Source organism: Molossus molossus, unplaced genomic scaffold, assembly GCF_014108415.1.
Source record: "Molossus molossus isolate mMolMol1 unplaced genomic scaffold, mMolMol1.p scaffold_m16_p_21, whole genome shotgun sequence".
In the NCBI taxonomy this organism is placed as follows: Eukaryota; Metazoa; Chordata; class Mammalia; order Chiroptera; family Molossidae; genus Molossus; species Molossus molossus.
The window spans coordinates 38,176,237-38,197,974 of NW_023425357.1; the positions used below are offsets into that span (position 1 = coordinate 38,176,237).

The following is a 21,738-nucleotide window of genomic DNA, read 5'->3' on the forward strand; positions in this document are numbered from 1 at the left end:
TTACCTTGTCATCTTTAACTGTCAGTCTGTCTCCAGTCCCTAGCATACTGCTTAGCACATAACAAGTGCCCAATATTTGTTGGTTGAATAGAGTGTTAATCAGAGTCATCGAGTTTCTCATCTTTGGTAACCAAAAGGTGAGAGCCCTTGTGGTATTTACTGCTTAGCTTGGAGTTCACAAGCCCCTCTGAGTTGTATTTTAGGCAACATTGTGTAGTGAAGAAAGTTGGAACCTGGGCTCTGCCCACCAATTAATTGTGAAGCCTAGGACAAGCTAATACAGCTCTGGGGTCTTAGTCCTCTCTTCTGTAATATGGGAGCAATACCTTCTTTCATCAAGTGCCTTCTCAGTGTCTAGAGCATGGGAGGGTCCCATTACATTTGTGGTGTGTAAGAGTTGGACACTTCCCCTTGGCTAGTTAGAGCGTCAGCCTGTGGTCCAGAGAGACCCGGTTCGGTTCCCCGCTAAGGGCACGTACCTCAGTTGCAGTTTGTCCCTGGCCCTGGTTGGGTCTGTGGGGGGCAGCCACTTGATGTGTCCCTTTCACCTCGATGTTTCTCTCTCTCTCTCTCCCTCCCTCCCACTCTATCTGAACAAAAAATGGAAAAATGTCCTTGGGTGAGAATAAAAAAAACAAAACAACAACAACAAAAAAGAGTTGTACACTTCTTAGAAAGTCAGTGTTTTCCTTATGCCTTCACACTCAAATTGCATACTGGTCCCTAATTAATGCCCTTCAGCGCAAAAGTCTGTGTTTAACCTGTCTTGATGATTAGAGTTCGTAAAACCTTTTTAGCTAAGGGAGTCACCGAGGGTCTACCGTGTGCTGGCGCCCCTTCGCGGTCAGGCAGATGGATCCAGAACTTACACTGTAGTTATATATAAATATTTATCGTGTATCAGTCCTGCAGATGCGTGCTAAGCGCTCCCCAGTCACTCCTCCCCAGCTCGGCCCCTGGCCTCAGAACTAGTTGTTACAAGGCACCCAAGGTGGGAGCCCGGACACTTAGTCCTCCTCTTGTCAGCCAGTCACAGTCCAAGGCAGGCCAACTCTGGGCCGCGCACTGTTCCCAGTACTGGGGTCACGCAGCGTATCTTCGTTTTCACAGGAAAGTCCCACAGGCTACATGCAGAGGACCCCATTTCCTCCAGAGGAAAAACTGAGGCAGCTCCCTGGGACAGCAATTCCGTGCTCCTTGGGTGCACCTCAATCCTCTCGCTCAGGTCCGGTTCCTCCGGGTCCACGCAACCCACCTTCCTGGACTCCCGCTCTTACACTCCGGAATCCCCAGGCGCCAAGCCCCGGCCTCCACCCCAAGCACCCGCAGGTGAGGGCGGGCCTAAAGATGCCTCGCCCCGCCCCGCCCCCAGAGGGGCCGCGGCGCGGCCGCCACCTCCGCCTCTCCGGAGCCTCGGAGCGCCGCCGAGTGGTCGGCAGGCGGGCACTCGCTCCGCCCCCTCCCGGCCCACCGCGCCGGCTCCCGCCTCCTTCCCTCTCCGCTCGCTCCCGCCTCCTTTCCTTTCCGCTGCTGAGGCGGCGGGAGCCGAGCCCCAGCGGACCGAGCCGCGGCCGCAGCCGGTGGCGGGCGCACAAGAGGAGGCTGCGGGGCGGGCCGCGGGCGTTCAGTCAGGCGGCGGCGGTGGCAATGCGGCGGCTTCGCTGAGCCCACCAGATCCGGGCGCCGGGGACCGGCCGCGCGAGGCGGCCCGGGCCGGGCGGCGGCATGCGTAGCGGCGAGGAGCTGGACGGCTTCGAGGGCGAGGCCTCGAGCACCTCCATGATCTCAGGCGCTAGCAGCCCGTACCAGCCCACCACCGAGCCCGTGAACCAGCGCCGCGGGCTGGCCGGCCTGCGCTGCGACCCCGACTACCTGCGCGGCGCGCTTGGCTGCCTCAAGGTCGCCCAAGTGGTAGGTGCCGGGTGGGGCCCCAGGTGCGGGCGGGCGGGCGGCCTAGCCGCGCGCCTTCTCCCCCTGCTCCGCTCCCGGGGCGCAGGCCCGGCTGCGCATTCGCTTCGCGGTGCCAGACCCCTGCTCCTCGCACCCCCTTTCTCCTCTGGGGTTTCAGGGCCTCCCTCCCCACTCTCTTGGGGATTCTGCCCAGCCGCCTCAGGTGTGCGCCTCCTACCTGAACACCTGTCCCCGGGCCTACCTGTCTACTCCCGCCTTCGCTGTGGGGAGCCTGTTTCATGCTCATGCTTGGTGGTTCGCGGAGCCGGGTTAGGGGTCACTCTGTCCCTTGGGTACTACTGATAGTAGCAATTTGTGACGGATTTTCGGGCCCGCGCAATCTCCACCCCTCCTGATGGTCCTTTCCCGTCTGGTTCCACTACTGGGGATTGTGGTTTGTTTTCGTCCCCCGCTCCTGGGAGCTCCGGGCATATAATAACGCTCGATAAATGTTTGTTGAATGGAGCCATGTAGCCTAGATGCAGTGGAGGAGCCCAGATCTGCACACAAAAGTCTCCAGTTTATACAGCAGAGGTCTTAATCCTTAGTTAAAGTAGAAGGCAGAACCGGCATCCCTGACTTCTCTGCCCCAGCACCGTGGCTGGCTTTGCCCAATTGGTACCCAGAGTTCAATCACTCCGGGAGGCCAGCCAGTTTGGGAGGTAACAGAAACAGAGAACTTTCTGTTGGACTTGTCTATGGTAGAGCTCATTTCTTAGAATTCTTATTTTTAGCTTCCAGGGTGTTCAAAGCAGGGGCCTGTTAGCTCTACCCCTCTTTTGTGGTTTTGTGACAGGCCTCTCTGGGTAGTTCCTTAGCTCTGTTGTGGACCAAGCATGCATCAGTTCAGAAAAACTGCCCGATATTCCCTGTCACAGGTAGGCCTTTCTCTGGGGCAGAGCAGCAAAACTTTATAGAATTCTCAGCCAGAGAAGCCATTTGCATGGAGCTGTAATGTATGTGCATTTTGTGTCTTCCAGGCATTGGGCTTCTTTTTTCTGACTTGAGTACATACGTAAGCATTCCTTGGGACTAGTATAATATGAGGACACCTTTTATTTTTATTTTTTAAAATTATTTTTTTAAACGTATCTTTATTGTTGAATGTATTACAGATGTTCCTCATTTTTCCCCCATTGATCCCCTCCTCCCCATTCCCGCCCCCCTCCTGCCTTTTCCCACACTGTTGTCTGTGCCCATTGGTTATGCATATATACATATAAGTTCTTTGGTTTATTTCCCCCCCCCCCCCATCCCTTTGAGGTTTGTCAGTCCAGCAACCAATTTGTACTTCTTAATCCCTTCACCTTTTTCACCCCTTCCCCCAACCCCCCTCCCATCTGGCAACCAACAAAATTTCTCTGTATCTATGAGAATGTTTCTGTTCTGCTTGTTCATTTTGTTTGTAGATTCAATTGTTGATATGTATCCATTGCCATTTTGTTTGTTCATATTTTTATCTTTTTCTTCAAGAAGACCCTTCAACATTTTATATAAATGGTTTGGTGGTGATGAATTCCTTTAGCTTTTCCTTGTCTGGGAAACTATATGGCCATCGATTCTAAATGATAGCTTTGCAGGATAGAGTAATCTTGGTTGTAGATTCTTGTTTTCATCACTCTGAATATTTCTTGCCACTCACTTCTGGCTTGCAGTTTCTTTTGAGAAGTCGCTGACAGTCTTACAGGAATTCCCTTGTAGGTAATTATCTGCTTTTCTCTTGCTGCTTTTAAGATTCTCTCTTTGTTTTTAACCTTATGCATTTTGATGATGATGTGTCTTGGTGTGGGCCTCTTGGGGTTCATCTTGTTTGGGATTCTCTGTGCTTCCTGGACTTGTATGTCTGTTTTTATTCACCAAGGGAATTTTTCTGTCATTATTGTTTCAAATAGGTTTTCGATTTCTTGTTTTCTCTCTTCTCCTTCTGGCACCCCCAAGATGTGAATGTTGGCACACTTGAAGTTGTCCCAGAGGCTCCTTACACTATCCTCATTGTTTTGGATTCTTTTTTCTTTTTTGCTGTTCTGCTTGGGTGTTTTTTGCTTCCTTATATTTCAAATCTATGGTTTGCTTCTTGGCTTTACCTACTCTACTATTGAATCTGTGTAAATTATTCTTTATTTCAGTTAGTGCCTCCTTCATTTCTGACTGGTCCTTTTTTATGCTCTTGAGACCCTCAACTAAGTTCACTAAGGTTCTCACTAAGTCCATTGAGCATCCTTATAAGCAGTATTTTGAACTCAGCATCTGTTAGGTTGCTTATCTCCATTTTGCTTAATTCCTTTCCTGGAGTTTTGTTCTGTTCTTTCATTTGGGACCTATTTCTTTGTCTCTTCATTTTGGCTGCCTCCCTGTGTTTCCTTCTATGTATTACTTAATGAGAGGTATGGAGCTGGCTGAGACCAGATGCTGCTTGTTTGAAAGAATTTAGGAAAACCTGAGGCAGGATCCAAGACAGGCCAATCCTATGGTAAAGCAACTGGCAACAGCTTGGGTGGGCCTGAAAGTTAAGTGGGGCGGGGCCTCAGGGAATCACCAGGGCGGGGCAAACAGTGTGAGCCAGGTTGCTGGAGTCCCAGATATGGCGGCTGTCTGCCGCTCCAGGGAAGGGCTCACCAAAGGAACAAAGGCCTCTGACAGCATGTTTGTCCCAGAGAAAGCCCCGTCTCCAGCTGTCACTCCAATGCCAAACAGCTCAGTTCTTCCCTATATGACTCTAGTGCCTTTCAAGCTGCCTCCCCCACGCTGGAGCCTGGAGGGTGGGAGTCTGAGTAAGTCCGTGAGGTAAGTCCGTGCATGGGCCCTTTAAGAGGAGCTGCCTGGGGCTCCAGCTGCCTCAGCCTCCCTCAGTCTGTTTCTGCTGGTTTTTCCAGCCAGAAGTTATGGGGACTTCTCTTCCTGGCACTGGAACCCTGAGCTGGGCATCTGGTGTGGGACGGGGACCCCTCAGTCCTTAGGGAGGACCTACCCAGCCCAGGTGTCCTATTAATTTTTATCTGCTACACACTCGCGCGCGTGTGGGACCAGCCCTTTGCGTCTCCGCCCTTCCTACCAGTCTCCATGTGGCTGCTTCTTTAATTTCATAGTTGTAGGACTTCCATTCAGCTTGATTTCAGGTGGTTTTGAATGATGGTTGTTCTGTAGTTTAGTTGTAACTTTGATGTGGTTGTGGGAGGACGCAATACTGAGCGGGAACACCTTTTAAATAAAGGCTCTATGTTTGTAGATTGCAGGATATAGACTGTTTTATCTCTTCTGGGTGAAAGCCTTGTCCTTCTGATTAAGGAAAGACAAAATTATCTCTTCTGGGTGAAAGCCTTGCCCTTCTGATTAAGGAAAGACAAAAGGAGCATGTTATCCTGTTCCAGAATTTTATTTATTTATATTTTAGTCTTCACCCAAGAATATTTCTCCATCGGTGTGAGAGAGACACTGCCTCCCACAGGGCCCCGGCCCAGGGATCGAACCACAAGGACAAGTTACAGCCGAGGTACGGCCCTTGACTGGAATTGAACTGGTGACTCTTTGATTCAGAAGCCCACACTCCAACCACTGAACCAGGTGTGTCTCCCTTTCCAGAATTTTAAACTGACCTTAGCCAGTAAGCTTCAGTACTCTGAGAATTGTTGGTTTGTAGTTAGGCATTGCTGTTAGCAGAGAGAATGGAGGTGGGGCGAGGTGTGTACCTTTTAAAAGAGGCCGCTAGCCAATGTTTGAGTACAGCACAGATAATTAAATGAATAAAAGAGAGCAGGGCGGGAACTTGGATCCCTGGAATATAGAGCCTTGTTAAGCACCTTGCTTTGTTTCCTTTGAGAACTTTTGAAAGTAAATAGAACTTACCACTCAAAAGATCTGGTAAAAGACTTGGTCGGTTTGACTCAGTGGTTAGAGTATCAGACCTAGGACCGAAGAGTATCGGGTTCGATTCTGGGTCCAAAGAACTACCTCGGTTTCCATTCCATCCAGGCCCCCTTAGCGGTCCTGCTGGAGGCAACCAACTGATGTGTCTCTCTCACAGCGGTGTTTTTGTTTTTTTTTGTTTTTGTTTTATCACAAGTTGCCAACAGCACTTTATTTTTTCTTTTCAACATCCTGTTCTGCAGCATCCTTGGCTCTTTTTGCCCGGATGCCAAAGAGCCGGGCATTGGCGCGGACCGTGCGAAACTGGCAAAAGCTTTGAAGTTCTTCTCCTCCTTTGTGATAACCCTGGCTTTCTCCTCCTTGTACACATTCTGTATGGGCATGACTGGTCCTGTCAGATGGGTGGCCAACTTGAGTTCATCAGCAGAACTGTCTCCCTTCTTAGGGACTGAGGACTTCCTGGGGAAGAGTATGAGCTCTACTCCTTTAGCCGCTGCACGTTGGCCTGCAGGGACTTGGTGGACTTGTTCCACCTTCTCGGATCCAGGAGATCCCAATGGTCCTGGCCACCTTTTTGTGGATGCCGGCCACCCTTAACTCCTCCAAGCTGAAGCCCCTGCTGGCTGGCACTTTGGGGCTTCTCACTATGAGTTGGATGGGTCTGGACGCAGCGCGCGGGGTGATGCGCAGGGCTTTAGCTTATCGGGCCTTAGCTTGTCAGCCTTGGGTCTGTGGATCTTCCCGGCCTGCTGGTTAAATCACGTGGCAACGCACCACTGTAAATTCTTGTGGAAGTGGGGCTTTAGGATCATGCCATTTCAGCTGGGCGCCATAGCTGCTGCCCACAGGCCTTCTCCCTAGGAGAATGCTCTCACATAATGTTTCTCTGTCCCTCTCTCCCTTCCACTCTATCTGGAAAAAAAAAAAAAAAATCAATGGAAAAATATCCTTGAGAGAAAATTAAATACATAAATAAAATAAAAAGTCTTAATAAGAGGTGAAACACAGTAGTTTGTATAAAATGTTAATCCAGCAGTTATCACCTAATTGCTGGAACTTTGTCACCTAAGGCCAGAAATGGAAGTCAGTGGTATCTTAAGGTGTTTATTTTGGTGTAGAGCTTCACTTTGCATCTTGCAGAACTTTGGGTTCCAGCCCCTAAAATGTCACCAAACTCTGCCATTTGTCTAATCTCTAGAATTTGAACAGCGAGAGGTTATGTGGAGGTGAGTGAAGGATGGGAACCTGCTTGAAAGGTATGGCCGTTTGAAACAGTCTTCCATGTACTTGGCTTCTCAGCCTTGATAAAAATCAGGGTTTTTAGGGAAAAAACACCACAAAAGTCCAAGAAATTGAAATCTAAATTTAAACTGGATAAGCATTTGTTATGAAGATATTTCTAAGATGTTACAAGACTTAGAAGTCCATCAAGAAATATGGATAAGTCCTCATTCTGGTTTTTGAGAAAAGTTTGCCTTTTTTTTAGTTTTTATAGACTTTTTTTTGTGTGTGTGGTCTGTGGCCTACTGTAACCTGTAGACCCTTGCTTCTCCTAGTGTGGTTAGCAGAATCTCCAGCACTTGAGAGCTTGTCAGAATTGCAGAATCAGAGAGGCTTCCCTCTAGATTTTCTGATGCATAATCTGAATTTTCATGATTTCTCCAAGTAATTCACATTCTCATTGAAGTTTAAGTATTTTCTTATTATTGTAGTGTTAAAACCTCACCAGGTGCTAGCAATTGGTTCTTTATCAGAACCATTAATAGTTGACCTCAAGGCTGAGATTTTTTTCTGTGAAATGAGTCTATACCTGTCTCAAAGGATTAAGAAAATAAGGTAATATGTAGAAATTAGCAGCAAGCTTATTAGGTGCTTAGTTGGTGTGTAAGAAATGTTAGCTATCATGCTTGCTAATTGATATTCCCTATCTCTAAAAAATCTTGGTGAAAATGCCAACCCATAGTTATAATTATATATTTGAATTAAAGATATGTCACTTCCTAGTGATTTAAAAGTTAAATTGATATTTTCATAAAAGTTAAATTGATATTTTTAATGTTATCTGAGAGTAAAAGTTAATTGGAATATTATGAAAATGAGTCAGTGCATTTTCATAGATTATATCTTTTAAAAATTAAACTCATACGTATCTTTTAGTTGGGGAGAATGTCTCCTGTGGTAATTATATCAAACAGTTAAAATGTACTTTTTGTGGAAAAAAAGTTGGTTTAAACTATTGATTTAAATTATCTTCTTATGAATGTGGAGTCTGTGAGTGCTTACTGGATTTTAGCTCCCAGTCATAATTTGTTTTTTAAAAAAAATATTTTTATTGATTTTAGAGAGGAAGGGAGAGAGAGAGATAGAAACATAGATGAGAGAGAAACATCAAAATCAATTGGCCTGTCTCCTGCATGTCCCCCACTGGGGATGGAGCCTACAACCTGGGCATGTGCCCTGACCAGGAATCGAAACAGCAACTTCCTGGTCCATGGGTCGATGCTCAACATCTGAGCCACACTGGCTGGGTGCTCCCAGTCATCATTTAATGAAATAGTTAATGTAGCTCTTAGACTTATTTTTTTCCCCATCACCTTTGTTGAAAGCAGAGTTTTGCTCTTGGGATGGGTTGGAGGAAAAGGCATACTATTACATATACCATGATGTAATGACAGAGGGCAGGCCCTGGATTGGACAAGACTTTCTGAAAAATAATAATCTCAGGCATCATTTTGAGAGTGTATACTCTACTATTGTCATCCCCATTTTATAGATGAAGAAATTGAGGCACAGAGATTATGAGTTATTCAAGGTCACATGGAGTGGAGTTGGGATTTGAATATAGGAAATCTGGTCTCGGAATGTGCTCTCTACCGCCTACCAAACACAATATTTTGAGTTGTTTTACGTAGCTGAACAGGAGACCTTGAGTCCAAGGACATTTCTCTGGTCTTTGGGAAGCCTGGTGACCTCTGGGTGACTTTTACATGCTTAAGCAACAGACTTACAATAGACTTACAAGGGTTTTGATTTCTTGGTGGGCAATGTGCTTTCCCTAGGTGTGCAGCTTTTGTGAAGTATCCAGCTCCTCACCTGCCGACTTGGCTTCTGGTAATAAGGAGATGGGCCTTCTCAAAAGTGCCAAAATCAGAATTAGCATTTAGTTCTGAAAGGACTCTTCAGGGAATTCTTTTGCTTCAGATCCCTTTCTTGAGCCCCTCCAGTGCCTGATTGACTTTCTGACATTGCACTGCATTTTTGTAGGACTTTTTCTAATGAAGTAATAGGAGATGTGTAAATTCAAATTTTAGCTCTGCTAATCTTGAAATCTTTTAACTCTGTTGTGTCTTGGCTTCTTCAGTCAGTAGCAGGTGGGTAGTAATGACTGATTGAGCATTTTAGGAATTATTGGAATTAAGGGGTTAATGTTTGATAGGTGCTTTCCTATGTTACTCAAAGAAAAATGTGAGTATTTGCATTCAGGGTGGGATAATAATAAATCTTCTATTCGTGGCTGGTTTTTATCCAAAGCCAGTCAGCACCACCCCTCATGGATCCTATTCTCTGGGGGGGGGATGTGCTGGGGGAAAGGAGGGATTTGCAGTTGATGGCCCTAAAGTAGTGGGTTTTGTTGCATTGCATTCTCAGATATACTGTGGCTTCTTGTTAAACGGTCTCATTTTCCCTTGGAAAATTGTTATCTTTGGAAGTTGTCTTCCTGGTCAAGGACTTACAATCAAAACCTAGCAGAAAAGCAAAGATAAAACTACTCTTAAATTTTCATGATGATTAAAAATAGTAAAATTATCACTCAAGACTTAAGAAAAGTGCATAGTACACATCTGCTTTATAAAACCAGACAAAGACAGTTCAAGAAAAGAAGACTGCAGACCGATCATCCTCCTGAATACAGACCCAGAAATCCTCAACAAAATACTAGGAAATCAAATCCAGCTCCATTATGTAAAAGGAATAGTACACCACAACCAATTGTGATTTATTCCAGGAACAAAAGGCTGCTCCACTTTTCCAAAATCAGTAGATGTATTGCACCACATGAATGGCTTAACAAAAACCACATGATTATGTCAATGGATGCAGAATTTGACAAAATTCAACGTTCATTCATGATAAATGCTATCAGCAAACTAGTAAGAGAAGGGAACTTTCTCAACTTGAAAAGAAGCATCTACCAAAAATCTACAGCTAACATGCATAGATACATGCAGCTAACATAATGATGAAAGGAAATGCTTTTCCCCAAGATGGGAAACGAGGCAATGACTTCTACTCTCATCACTGACATTCACCATCCTACTGGAAGTGCTAACCAGTGCAAGAAAAATAAATGGAAGACATACAGATTGGAAAGAAAGAACAACTGTCCTCATTTGAAGATGGCATGATTGTGTTTGTAGACGACCCCATGGGAATCTATATAAAAGATCCTGGGACTAATAAGAGAATGAGCAAACTTGCAGGATACAAAGTCAACACCAAAAATCAGTTGTATTTTTTTTTTAAATATGTTTTTATTGATTTTTAAAATTTATTTATTTATTTATTTATATTTTTATCCTCACCTGAGGACATTTTTCCATTTTTTGCCCAGGTAGAGTGGGAGGGAGAGAGAGGAACAGAGAGAGAGAGAGAGAGAAATATCGACGTGAAAGGAACATATCGAGTGGCTGCCACCCACACGACCGACCAGGGCCTGGGACAAACTGCAACCGAGGTATGTGCCCTTAGCGGGAACCGAACCCGGGTCTCTCTGGACCGCAGGCTGACACTCTAACCGCTGAGCCAGACCTGCCAGGGCTTGATTTTTTTTTTAGAGAGAGATAGAAACATCAATGTGAGAGAGAAACATTGATTGGCTGCATCCTTCACACCCCCTGCTGGGGATTGAGCCTGCAACCCAGGCATGTGCCCTTACCAGGAATCAAACCAGAACATCTCAGTCCATGCGGTGACGCTCAATCCACTGAGCCAATTGTATTTCTGTATCCTAGCAACAAATCACTGGAAACTGAAATTAAAAAAACAAACAAAACAAAAACCTGTATCAGTTGCAGTTGCTCTGAAAAGAATGAAATACTTAGGTATAAATCTAACAAGTACAGGATTGGCACCCTGAAAACTGCAAAACACTGAAGAAATAAAGATAATCTAGAATAAGTGGACAGACATAGACATACTGTGTTCAAGGATTGGAAGATTCAGTATTGTTAAAATATCAATTCTCCACAAATTTATCTGTAGGTTTAACACAATTCCACAATCCCAGCAAAATGTTTTTAGAGACAAATTGGTTGTAAAATGTATATAGAAAGTCAAATTAGCTAGGCAAAAGGATGGCAAATGTTGGTGGAAGAGAGTTTAGGACAGAGGGAACAACATAATCTGAAGTCATCTTTGTTTAAAGGCTCCGTAGGCCCTGGCTGGTTTGGCTTAGCGGTTAGAGCATCGGCCTGTGGTCCCTAGAGACCCAGGTTCGGTTCCCGCTAAGGGCATGTTCTTCAGTTGCAGTTTTACCCAGGGGTTAGGTCATGTGGGTGGCAGCCACTCGATGTGTCTCTTTCATGTCGATGTTTCTCTCTCTCTCTCTTCCTCTCTCTCCCTCTTCCTGTCTCTCCCTCCTACTCTATCTGAACAAAAAATGGAAAAATGTCCCCGGGTAGGATGAAAAAAAAAAAGGCTCGGTATGTATATGTGTTTGTTGGGGGTGGAGGTGAGAGGAGGACCAGTTCTAAGAATATGGATTTTGTCTCTTAATCACCATGAGACTTTTGGCCAGTGGCTTGTTCACTTCAGGTCACAAGCAGGTCTCCTTAGTGAAAATTGGGGCTGGCATTAGTACTACCTGTACCATTGAGCTTTCCATTCAAAGTCCTTAGCAAAGTGTCTCTCACATACCAAGTCATCCAAACCTGTTGGCAGTATAGAATCTGTCTGGAATGATACAAGTTTGAGAAATGGTGGCTGAGGGCCGAGGTGGAAGGAAATTATTTTTCACTATATGATTTTTCATATTTTTAAAATTGTATACCACATGCATATATCTTCTATCCCCAAATTACTAAAATGTTAGCTGTTATTAGCTCTACCTTAGTATAGATTAGCCTTAAAGTTAATATACTAACCATAGTCTTTAATTAACCTTTTGTTATTGTCCTTACTTTATAATTTGGAGGCCCTTGAGAATGATTTAGATAATGCAGAACTTGAAGCTTAAATTTTTTGCCATATGTTTTCCTATAAAGCAAGCATTCTGTACAGTAGGCATGTTTAATATATTTGTTGAAGCGAATGGCAAAATTTCTTCCATTTGAAAGGAATGTACCCTCATTTATTAGTTAAACATTGTATGGGGATATAATGTACTATATAGCATGGTGAATATAGTTAATAAGACTACTGCATATTTAAGAGTTGGTTGCCCTGGCCGGTTTGGCTCAGCGGTTAGAGCGTTGGCCTGCAGTACAGAGAGACCCGGGTTCGGTTCCCGCTAAGGGCATGTACCTCGGTTGCAGTTTGTCCCCGGCCCTGGTTGGTTGTGCGGGTGGCAACCACTCGATGTGTCCCTTCACATCGATGTTTCTCTCTCTCTCTCTTCCTCTCTCTCCCTCCCGCTCTGTCTGAACAAAAAATGGAAAAATGTCCTCGGGTGAGGATAAAAAAAAAAAAAAAAGAGTTGGTTAAGAGAATAGATTTTAAAAGTTCTCATCACAAGAAAAATAATTTTATAACTGTATGGTGACGGATGTTAACTAGACCTATTGTGGTGATCATTTCACAATATATACAAATACTGAATCATTATGTTATACACCTGAAACTAATGTTAAAAAACATTGGAACATTGAAAGAAATTAGGAAAAAAATTTTAGTGTGACAGACTCACAGGGAAAGAACTTTGGAATTTTTCTTTCAATGCCTACATAAGATCCCTTGGTGATGGTTTCCAATTTTTTTTTTTTTTGCTATTAGGAAGAATACTTTATTAAATGGGCTGCATTCTCCTTTTGAATTGTTATTATTTTTTGACACATTTCAAGGAGTGCTTTTATTAGATCAAAGAGCAATATCATTAAATCTCTGAACATTTAAAAAATTATGGACCTTGTCAGCATTTTTCTCTATAACATTCCTGGAGGTTTTGCTTACCCACAAGTACTTACCCATGGGAAACAGTGAGCTTAGTAAGACCTTCTGGCTCCTCCTGGGTCAGAGGGCCAAATTGACTCTCTGTTGACAGTCCTAGAGGACCATTGTTCTTAATTAGCAATAAGAGCCTTTCCCAGGTCATGGCACTTCAGAAGATGCTTAGAGGAAGAGGCAAGGACAGGATGGTATGTGCCCTTTTGAATCCAAGATATTTCTTTTTTTAAATTAAAAAATTTTTTAATCCTCACCCGAGGACATATTTTTTCTTCCCCATTTATCTTCAGATAGAGCAGGAGGGAGAGAGGAAGGAAGAGAGAGAGAGAAACATCGATGTGAGAGAGACACATCGAGTGGCTGCCACCCACATGACCCCAACCCGGGCCAGGGACAAACTGCAACTGAGGTACGTGCCCTTAGTGGGAACCAAACCCAGGACTCTCTAGTCCATGGCCCAACCCTCTAACCCCTGAGCCAAATGGGCTAGGGCCAAGATACTTATTCCTCCTGGTGGAATGGATGCCTTCCTGGGTGCTGGAGAGAGGACTGTTTCCAGCCAAGAGGTAGTTCGGGATTTACCTGGGCTGCAGCACATATGTGATTTACCCCATTAAGGGCCAAGGTCTGTATGTGAGCCAAGGCTGATTATTTTCCATGATGGTCTTGTTAGCTTTCAGAGCTGTTGAAATAACCTGGAAATACCAGCATTCTGGCCTTTCAACTCACAGCCATTATCACTGCTTCTTTATTCTTTATTCCTAGAAGTAGCTCCAAATCCTTTTTTTAAAAGTGTTTTTTCTTTATTGACTTTAGAGAGAGAGGAAGGGAGAGGGAGAGAGAGATAGATGAGTGAGAACATTGATTGGCCGCTTCCTGCATGCCTGCCACTGGGGATTGGGCCCACAACCTGGGCATATGTCCTGACTGGAAATCGAACCATTGACCTCTTTGTGCATGGGTCAGTGCTCAACCACTGAACCTTACCGGCTGGTCTCAAATCCTTTTGTAGGATGAGGTCAAATTTCTTTGGAAAATAAAGTTGTTTGTTAGAGATGGAGCAGTAGTCAAAGACCTATGACTGTGATCAGAGTCTAAATTTTCCCAGATGGTCCCAATTTCCTGTGCTGCCTCATAAGATCATGTGTAAGTACATCCTAAGTTTTGAAAAATTATTTGCTTTAAATGATGAAATATTCTAAACACTGAAATTAGAGTAATTCATATTACAAGTATTCATGTACTGACAATGTGTCCCGAGATTTTTGTTTGGAAAAGAAGATTATTCTTGGGGGACAGGCTGTGTATGCAGGAGAAGTGAAAAAGCAGGATGAGATGAGCTGGGGCTTGGATTCAAGGTGGGACTCAGAGGGCCCAGAAGGAGGAAGGTTAGATTGGGAGAGGCAGAGAATATAAGAGCAAGGTACTCAGGCCAAGGGGATGACCTAGGCATCTCTTATGGTGGCGAAGAGCCAATTTAAACTTCCAAAGGCTTTGTTCAAAGTGGTCCAGGGCTGGGAGCTGTCCTGTAGCTGGCTGCAGAGGTGACATCTGATGAGAGGAAAGGTACAGAATTCAGAAAGTGACACCTCCTTCAGGACAAGATCTTGCTTTTTTAGTATTTGGAAACTATCTTTTTAAAAAGCAGTTAACTTCTTGATAGGATTTTTGTGTGAAAAATTCTCACTTAAAGCGGGGTCCAGCCCTCATCTCAGCGCCTTTCCTGTGTGGCCTTGTTTCCTCACATGAAATGGTGGATCTATCACTAGTTTCCGGAGGGAAGCCCCCAGGAAACCCCAGAGTTTATTACTATAGAAATGGAGGATTGAGAGTCAGGCTGAGGGGCTGGGTACTAATTATATTTCAAAATGTCTAATGTAATCTACATTAAACAGGCCATTTGTTTTTAGATTGGAGTTTTATGATACTGATTATTTCATGTTGATCAGAAGCTTTGATTAACACTTTGATTAATTTACTCCTGCCTCAGAGTTTTTGCATTTGAGGTTTATTCTTTCATTCTCTGCCTCCCAACCTTTTCACCAAATGCCCACTTGGCTCTGTTCTTCAGAATTGCTGTTCTGTTCTGCTCAAAAGAGACCTACCCTGCCCAGCTGATGTGGCTTGGTGGATTGAGCATAGTCCCAGGACCTGAGAGGTTCTGGTTCCATTCTTCGTCAGGGCACATGCCTGGTTTGTGGGCTCGATTCCCAGTAGGAGGCATGTAGGAGGTGGCCAATGGATGTTCTCTCTCACATTGATGTTTCTATCTCTCTCTCCCTAAAAATCAATAAAAACATATACAAATAAAAAAAAGAGACCTTTCCTTTTTTTTTAAATCCTCACCCAAGGACATTTTCCCATTTTTTGTTCAGATAAAGTGGGAGAGAGGGAGGGAGGGAGGGAGGGAGAGAGGGAGGGAGAGAGAGAGAGAGAGAGAAACATCAACGTGAAAGGGACACATCGAGTGGTTGCCACCACACGACCCATCCAGGGCCAGGGACAAACTGCAACCGAGGTACGTGCCCTTAGCGGGAACCAAACCCGGGTCTTTCTGGACCGCAGGCCGACACTCTAACCGCTGAGCCAAACCGGCCAGTGCAAGAGACCTTTCCTGATCACCCTATCTAAAGTAGGATACTCTACTGTCTCCATTCTGTCCTCACCCTACTTTATTTACCACCTAACTAGATCAACTCCATGAGAGCAGAGATGTTGTAAGTTCCCTGCTTTATCCAGTGTATGAAACAGTGCCTGGCACATAGTAAGGCAGTTGAATAGATGAATAGACATATCTGCTTAATAAAAAAAAAGAAAAAATGGATTATTACTTAATGTAGTTTGTAAAGCTAACTTATTTGAAAACATGATATCCATAAGGGAAAAATAACAGTTATATATTTATGAATAAATAAACTTCTGGACTCTGTTCTAAGTGGAAAATGTTGGGGAGGAAGTATGGAAATAAAATGTTATTGTAATTAGTTTTTCTTTTTTTAATGGTAAGTTTTAAAAGTGTATTCACTGCTACTAGGAAACAGAAGCTTTTGCTTAGGAGACAGATTTTTGTAAAAAGGAAAGGGGGAACCATAAGAGGCTTTGCCAAGTTTTTTGCTTAGGGAAGTGTAAAATGAAAACCAGGGATTCTGGCCCTGGCCAGATTGGCTCAGCGGTTAGAGCGTCGGCCTGCGGTCCAGAGAGACCCAGGTTTGGTTCCCACTAAGGGCACGTACCTCGGTTGCAGTTTGTCCCTGGCCCTGGTTGGGTCGTGAGGTTGGCAACCACTTGATGTGTCCCTTTCACGTGGATGATTCTCTCTCTCCCCCTCCCACTCGATCTGAACAAAATATGGAAAAATGTCCTTATTTTTTAAATGTGAGGATTTAAAAAAAAGGAAACCAGGGATTCTGTAATTATTATTGAAGTTGCCTGCTTTCTGCTTAACATGTTGGGAGAGAGGGTCACTCAGGATCTGCCAAACTAGCATTTTGAAAACCCTTAGAGCAGACACTTAATATGTGTAAAGAAAGAATTACAAGTGGGATTGAGGCTGAGGGTCCTAGTGGTTGTTTTTATAAGGTCTCTGATTAAAATAAAAGAACAGTAGTTCTTGGGACCTGAGAAGTGAGACCTCGATCTTCTGGAGGCTGGAGAGAACTATAAGAAATTCTGCGATCCAGAATTTTATCTCTGAACATTTCAAATGATTGGTTAAACTTGGGAATTAAGTGGGTTAATGCACACTTAAAATGATCAGAATTTAATTAAATGTGGATAGTTTTGGATGGTTTATTTCTTGCCACTTGATTTGATGACTGGCGTAGTGGAAGCCTTCATTTTTGTGGTTTCTCGTTTATTCCAGCACAGCTATGAAAAACAGTTTAAGGCTAAAAGATTTTTTTTTTTTATCCTCACCCGAGGACATTTTTCCATTCTTTGTACAGATAGAGTGGGAGGGAGAGAGAGGTAGAGAGAGAGAGGGAAACATCGATGTGAAAGAGACACATCGAGTGGCTGCCACCCGCATGACCAACCAGGGCCAGGGACAAACTGCAACCGAGGTACATGCCCTTAGCGGGAACCGAACCCGGTTCTCTCCGGACCGCAGGTGGACGCTCCAACTGCTGAGCCAAACCGGCCAGGGCATGGCTAAAAGATTTTTGTGCCAATGAAGAAAAACAACAACCCAGGAACAATGGCTCTTCCAGCGGTAGTTTCTTCTTTAACTTGTCTACTTTCAACCATTTTGTGTTCAAACCCCTATACATGTGTATAATTTGAGATTGAGAGTTGGCTAAATAACTTTAGAGTTAGATCAAAATCACTAGCTAGATGTTGGTAAAAATTCTAACATTTTCTTCCCTTTAAAAAAAATCTATACTTTATATATAAAGTAAGGCATGAATAAACAGTTGAATAGATGAATAGACATATCTGCTTAATAAAAACATACATGTTTGAATGTCTAGGTGGGGGTAGGTACTGTTAGACATACATAAATAGGACAAAATCCTGCCTGCTAGGGACTCCCAGTCTACTTGGGGGTGAGGGTTTGGAATGGGGCAGAGAAAGTACACATACTCAGTGCTCTAATAGAGGCTGGGACAATGGGTGTGGCAAGGATGCTCTTGTGTCTTTCTGGGAGTGTTGATGTCAGTGCCTGGTGTAAGGTGTGGTGTGTTCTGTGGAGAGGAATATACTGGATTCAGGGAGTTGAGGGACTTAGCCCATTTTTGTTTCCTCTGTTTTGCTGGTCCTGCTCTTGGTGAGACATCTCCTGTGTCCCAATTCTTGTACAATACATGGGTCACACCTATTAGAGGCAGGGGAGAGGCGATGGTTTTATTTTATTTTATTTTATTTTATTTTTTATTTATTTTTATCCTCACCAGAGGACATTTTTCCATTTTTTGTTCAGGTAGAGTGGGAGGGAGAGAGAGGAAGAGATAGAGAGAGAAACATCGACGTGAAAGGAACACATCGAGTGGCTGCCACCCGCACAACCGACCAGGGCCGGGCACAAACTGCAACTGAGGTACGTGCCCTTAGTGGGAACCGAACCCGGGTCTCTCAGGACCGCAGGCCGACGCTCTAACCGCTGAGCCAAACCGGCCAGGGCCCCTCAGCCCTTCTCTTCTAGCTCCTTGGATTATCAATGAAATTTAATAATTGCTGAGGAGCTAAGGAAAGTCATAAGGAAGCTGGAAACTGTTTGCTGGTAGAGGAGGGGTAGAGAGATAAAAATCGAGACTTGATTATCCTCTTGTATGCTCGAGCCAGTAGACTTCAAAGTATTTGGGATTGGAAGAATTATTATTATTATTATTATTATTTTTTAATACTTACCCGAGGACATTTTTTGATATTTTTTGTTCAGATAGCATGGGAGGGGGAGAAAGAGAGAGAGAGAAACATCGACATGAAAGAGACACATCGAGAGGTTGGCACACACACGACCCAATCAGGGCTGGGGACAAACTGCAACCGAGGTACACGCCCTTAGCGGGAACTGAACCTGGGTCTCTCCAGACCATAGGCCAATGCTCTAACCGCAGAGCCAAACCAGCCAGGGCAGGATTGGAAGAATTATTGACCTCTGGAAACTATTTTCCCTTCTTAGAATAGCTAATACAGAATATTGGCACCCTTTTGACTTTAGCTTATGGGTATTAAAGGATAATTTTTTTTTTTTTTTTATCCTCACCCGAGGACATTTTTTCATTCTTTGTTCAGATAGAGCAGGAGGGAGAGAGAGAGAGAGAAACATCGATGTGAAAGGGACACATCGAGTGGCTGCCACCCGCACGACCAACCAGGGCTGGGGACAAACTGCAACCGAGGTACATGCCCTTAGCGGGAACCGAACCTGGGTCTCTCCGGACCGCAGGCCGACGCTCTAACCGCTGAGCCAAACCGGCCAGGGCTAAAGGATAATTTTGAAAAGAAAAATTATGACTCTCATACAAATATAAAATACTTTATTAATGAGGGAACCAATAAGATGTTACAACTTGTTCAAAGGGCAATTCAGAGAGCAGACACACACCCACCCACCCACCCACCCACCATGAAGTGAATTTGAAATAGATACAGCTCTGGCTTTGAGGGGATGGGTTGTCTCTCCCTCAGACAATTCATTTGCCTCTGTGCAGACAGGAATCATTGTATTGCTGTCGGTTATGTACAGCTCGACAGAGTTGCAAAATGGCTCAAAGACAAAGGTGCAAATCCCATAGCATCAGATAACTTGGAAAGTTATGTTTCAGTTGAGATGATTCTTTGGAGAAGGGACCATTGCATCATCTAAGCATTTATTTTTATTTTAATTTATATTTTTTTAACTCATTTTTATTGTTGAATGTATTATAGATGTCCCCCCCTTTTCTCCCCATTGACCCCCTCTTCCCCAGTCCCGCCCCCCTCCTGCCTTCCTCATACTGTTGTCTGTGTCCATTGGTTATGCATATATGCATAGAAGTTCTTTGGTTTATCTCATCCTGCCTTCCCTCTTCCCTTCCCTTTGAGGTTCATCAGTCTAACAACCAATTTATACTTCTTAATTCTTTCATCTTTTTCACCCGTCTCCCAAGTTCCCACCTATCTGGCAAGCAACAAAAAGTTATCTGTATCTATGAGTCTTGTTTCTGTTCTGCTTTCTCATTTAGTTTGTAGATTTAATTGTTAATAGATATGTATTAATTGCCATTTTATTGTTCACATTTTTGTTCTTCTCCTTCAACATTTTATATAATACTGGTTTGGTGGTGATGAACTTCTTTAGCTTTTTCTTGTCTGGGAAACTCTTGATATGGCCATTGATTCTAAAGACAGCTTTACAGGATAGAATAATCTCGGTTGTAGGTTGTTGCTTTTCATCACCATGAATATCTCTTGCCACTCCTTTCTGGCCTGTAAAGTTTCTTTTGAGAAATCAGCTGACAGTCTTATGGGAACTCCCTTGTAGGTAACACTGCCTTTCTCTTGCTGCTTTTAAGATTCTCTCTTTGTCTTTAACCTTTGGCATTTTGATGATGATGTGTCTTGGTGTGGACCTTTTTGGATTCATCTTGTTTGGGACTCTATGTGTTTCCTAGACTTGTATGTCTGTTTCCTTCACCAAGTTATGGAATTTTTCTGTCATTATTGTTTCATATAGGTTTCAATTTCTTGTTCTCGATCTTCTCCTTCTGGCACCCCTATGATGTGAATGTTGGCATGCTTGAAGTTGTCCCAGAGGCTCCTTATACTATCCTCATTTTTTAAAATTCTTTTCTCATTTTGCTGTTCTGCTTGGGTGTTTTTTACTGTTTTCTATTCCAATTCAATGGTTTTATTTTTGGCTTCACCCACACTACTATTGATGCCCTGTAAATTAGTCTTTATTTCACTTAATGCCTCCTTTATTTCTGACTGGTCCTTTTTTATGTTGTTGATGTTCTCACTAAGTTCCTTGAGCAACCCTATAAACAGTATTTTGAACTCTGCATCTGATTGATTGCTTATCTCCATTTTGTTTAATTCTTTTCCTGGAGTTTTGTTCTTTTCTTTCATTTGGGACACGTTTCTTTGTCTCCTCATTTTGGCTGCTTCCCTGTGATTGTTTCTATGTATTAGGTAGAGTTGCTGTGTCTCTTAGCTTTGTAGGGTGGCCTATTGTTGTAGGTGTCCTGTAGGATCCAGTGGCACAGCCTCCCTGATCACCCCAGCTGGGCCTCAAGGTGCACCCCTAGTGTGGACTGTATACCCTTCTGTTGTAATTGAGTCTTGATTGCTGTTGGCATGTCAATGAGAGGGATTTACTCAGGCTGATCAGCTGCAAGGACTGGCTGTGCCCACTGACCTCTGGCCTCTGGTACTTTGGAGGATCACCTGTGTTGGGGCCCACCACACAGAGCGAGGCTTACTTCATTAGGGCTCTGGTACTCACTGAGTCCACTCACTGAGTGTGTCACTTGTGGAGGTGGTTGGGTGGTGGTGCTTCAGTGTGGTCTGAAGCTGTCCACTGGGTTTGAAGGCTCTGTGGCAAGGTCAGCCACTGCCTGTGTTCTGTTCGGGCCACCCAGCATAAGCTACAAAGTGATCTGCAGATGGCTGCTTCTTCCGTCCTTCCGTCCTTCTTTCCTTTCTTTTCTCCTCACCCAAGGACATTTTTGCATTTATCTTCAGAGACAGCAGGAGGAAGAAAGAGAGAGAGAAAACATCAGTGTGAGATAGACACATCAAGTGGTTGCCACCCACACGACCCCAACTGGGGCCGGGGACAAACTGCAACCCAGGTACGTGCCCTTAGCGGGAACTGAACCTGGGACTCTCTGATCCACAGGCCAACTCTCTAACCGCTGAGCCAAACCGGTCAGGGCTAGATGGCTGCTTCTTGTGCTGGGCCTGGAGGTGCCCAGGAAAAGCCAAGTTGTGAACCAAGGCTGGTTGCCTCTAGTGCCAGGCCTGGGGCCACTTAACGAGAGTTATGGGGCTCGCTGAGACCAGATGCTGCTTGTTTGAGAGATTTTAGGAAACTCTGAAGCAGGATCCAAGACAGGCCAATCCTATGGTAAAGCTTTTGGAAACAGCTTGGGTGGGCCTGACAGTTGGGTGGGGCAGGGCCTCAGGGAATCACCAGGGTGGGGCATACAGTGTGAGCCAGGTTGCTGGAGTCCCAGATATGGCAGCTCCAGGAAGGGCTCACCAAGGAACATCAGCCTCCGCCACCGTCTGTCCAGGAGAAAGCCACCTCTCCAGTCCTCGTCCCAAGGCCAAACAGCT

At 44.4% G+C, this 21,738-nt stretch overlaps 1 protein-coding gene and 1 pseudogene across 2 annotated transcripts in view; one reads left to right on the forward strand and one right to left on the reverse strand.

Annotated features, from left to right (window-relative positions):
* Window positions 1-1,554: 1,554 nt before the first annotated feature.
* The window catches only part of CMTM4 (CKLF like MARVEL transmembrane domain containing 4), a 71,148-nt gene continuing 50,964 nt past the window's right edge, over window positions 1,555-21,738 (forward strand). The window contains exon 1 of one of the 2 annotated variants that reach the window (XM_036275257.1): window positions 1,555-1,911. In XM_036275257.1, the coding sequence (XP_036131150.1) occupies window positions 1,726-1,911 (186 nt within the window). In that variant the 5' untranslated portion in view covers window positions 1,555-1,725. The remainder of the gene's footprint in view (window positions 1,912-21,738) is intronic. The other variant, XM_036275258.1, reaches the window with a different exon arrangement.
* On the reverse strand, window positions 6,025-6,647 carry LOC118639063 (annotated as a pseudogene).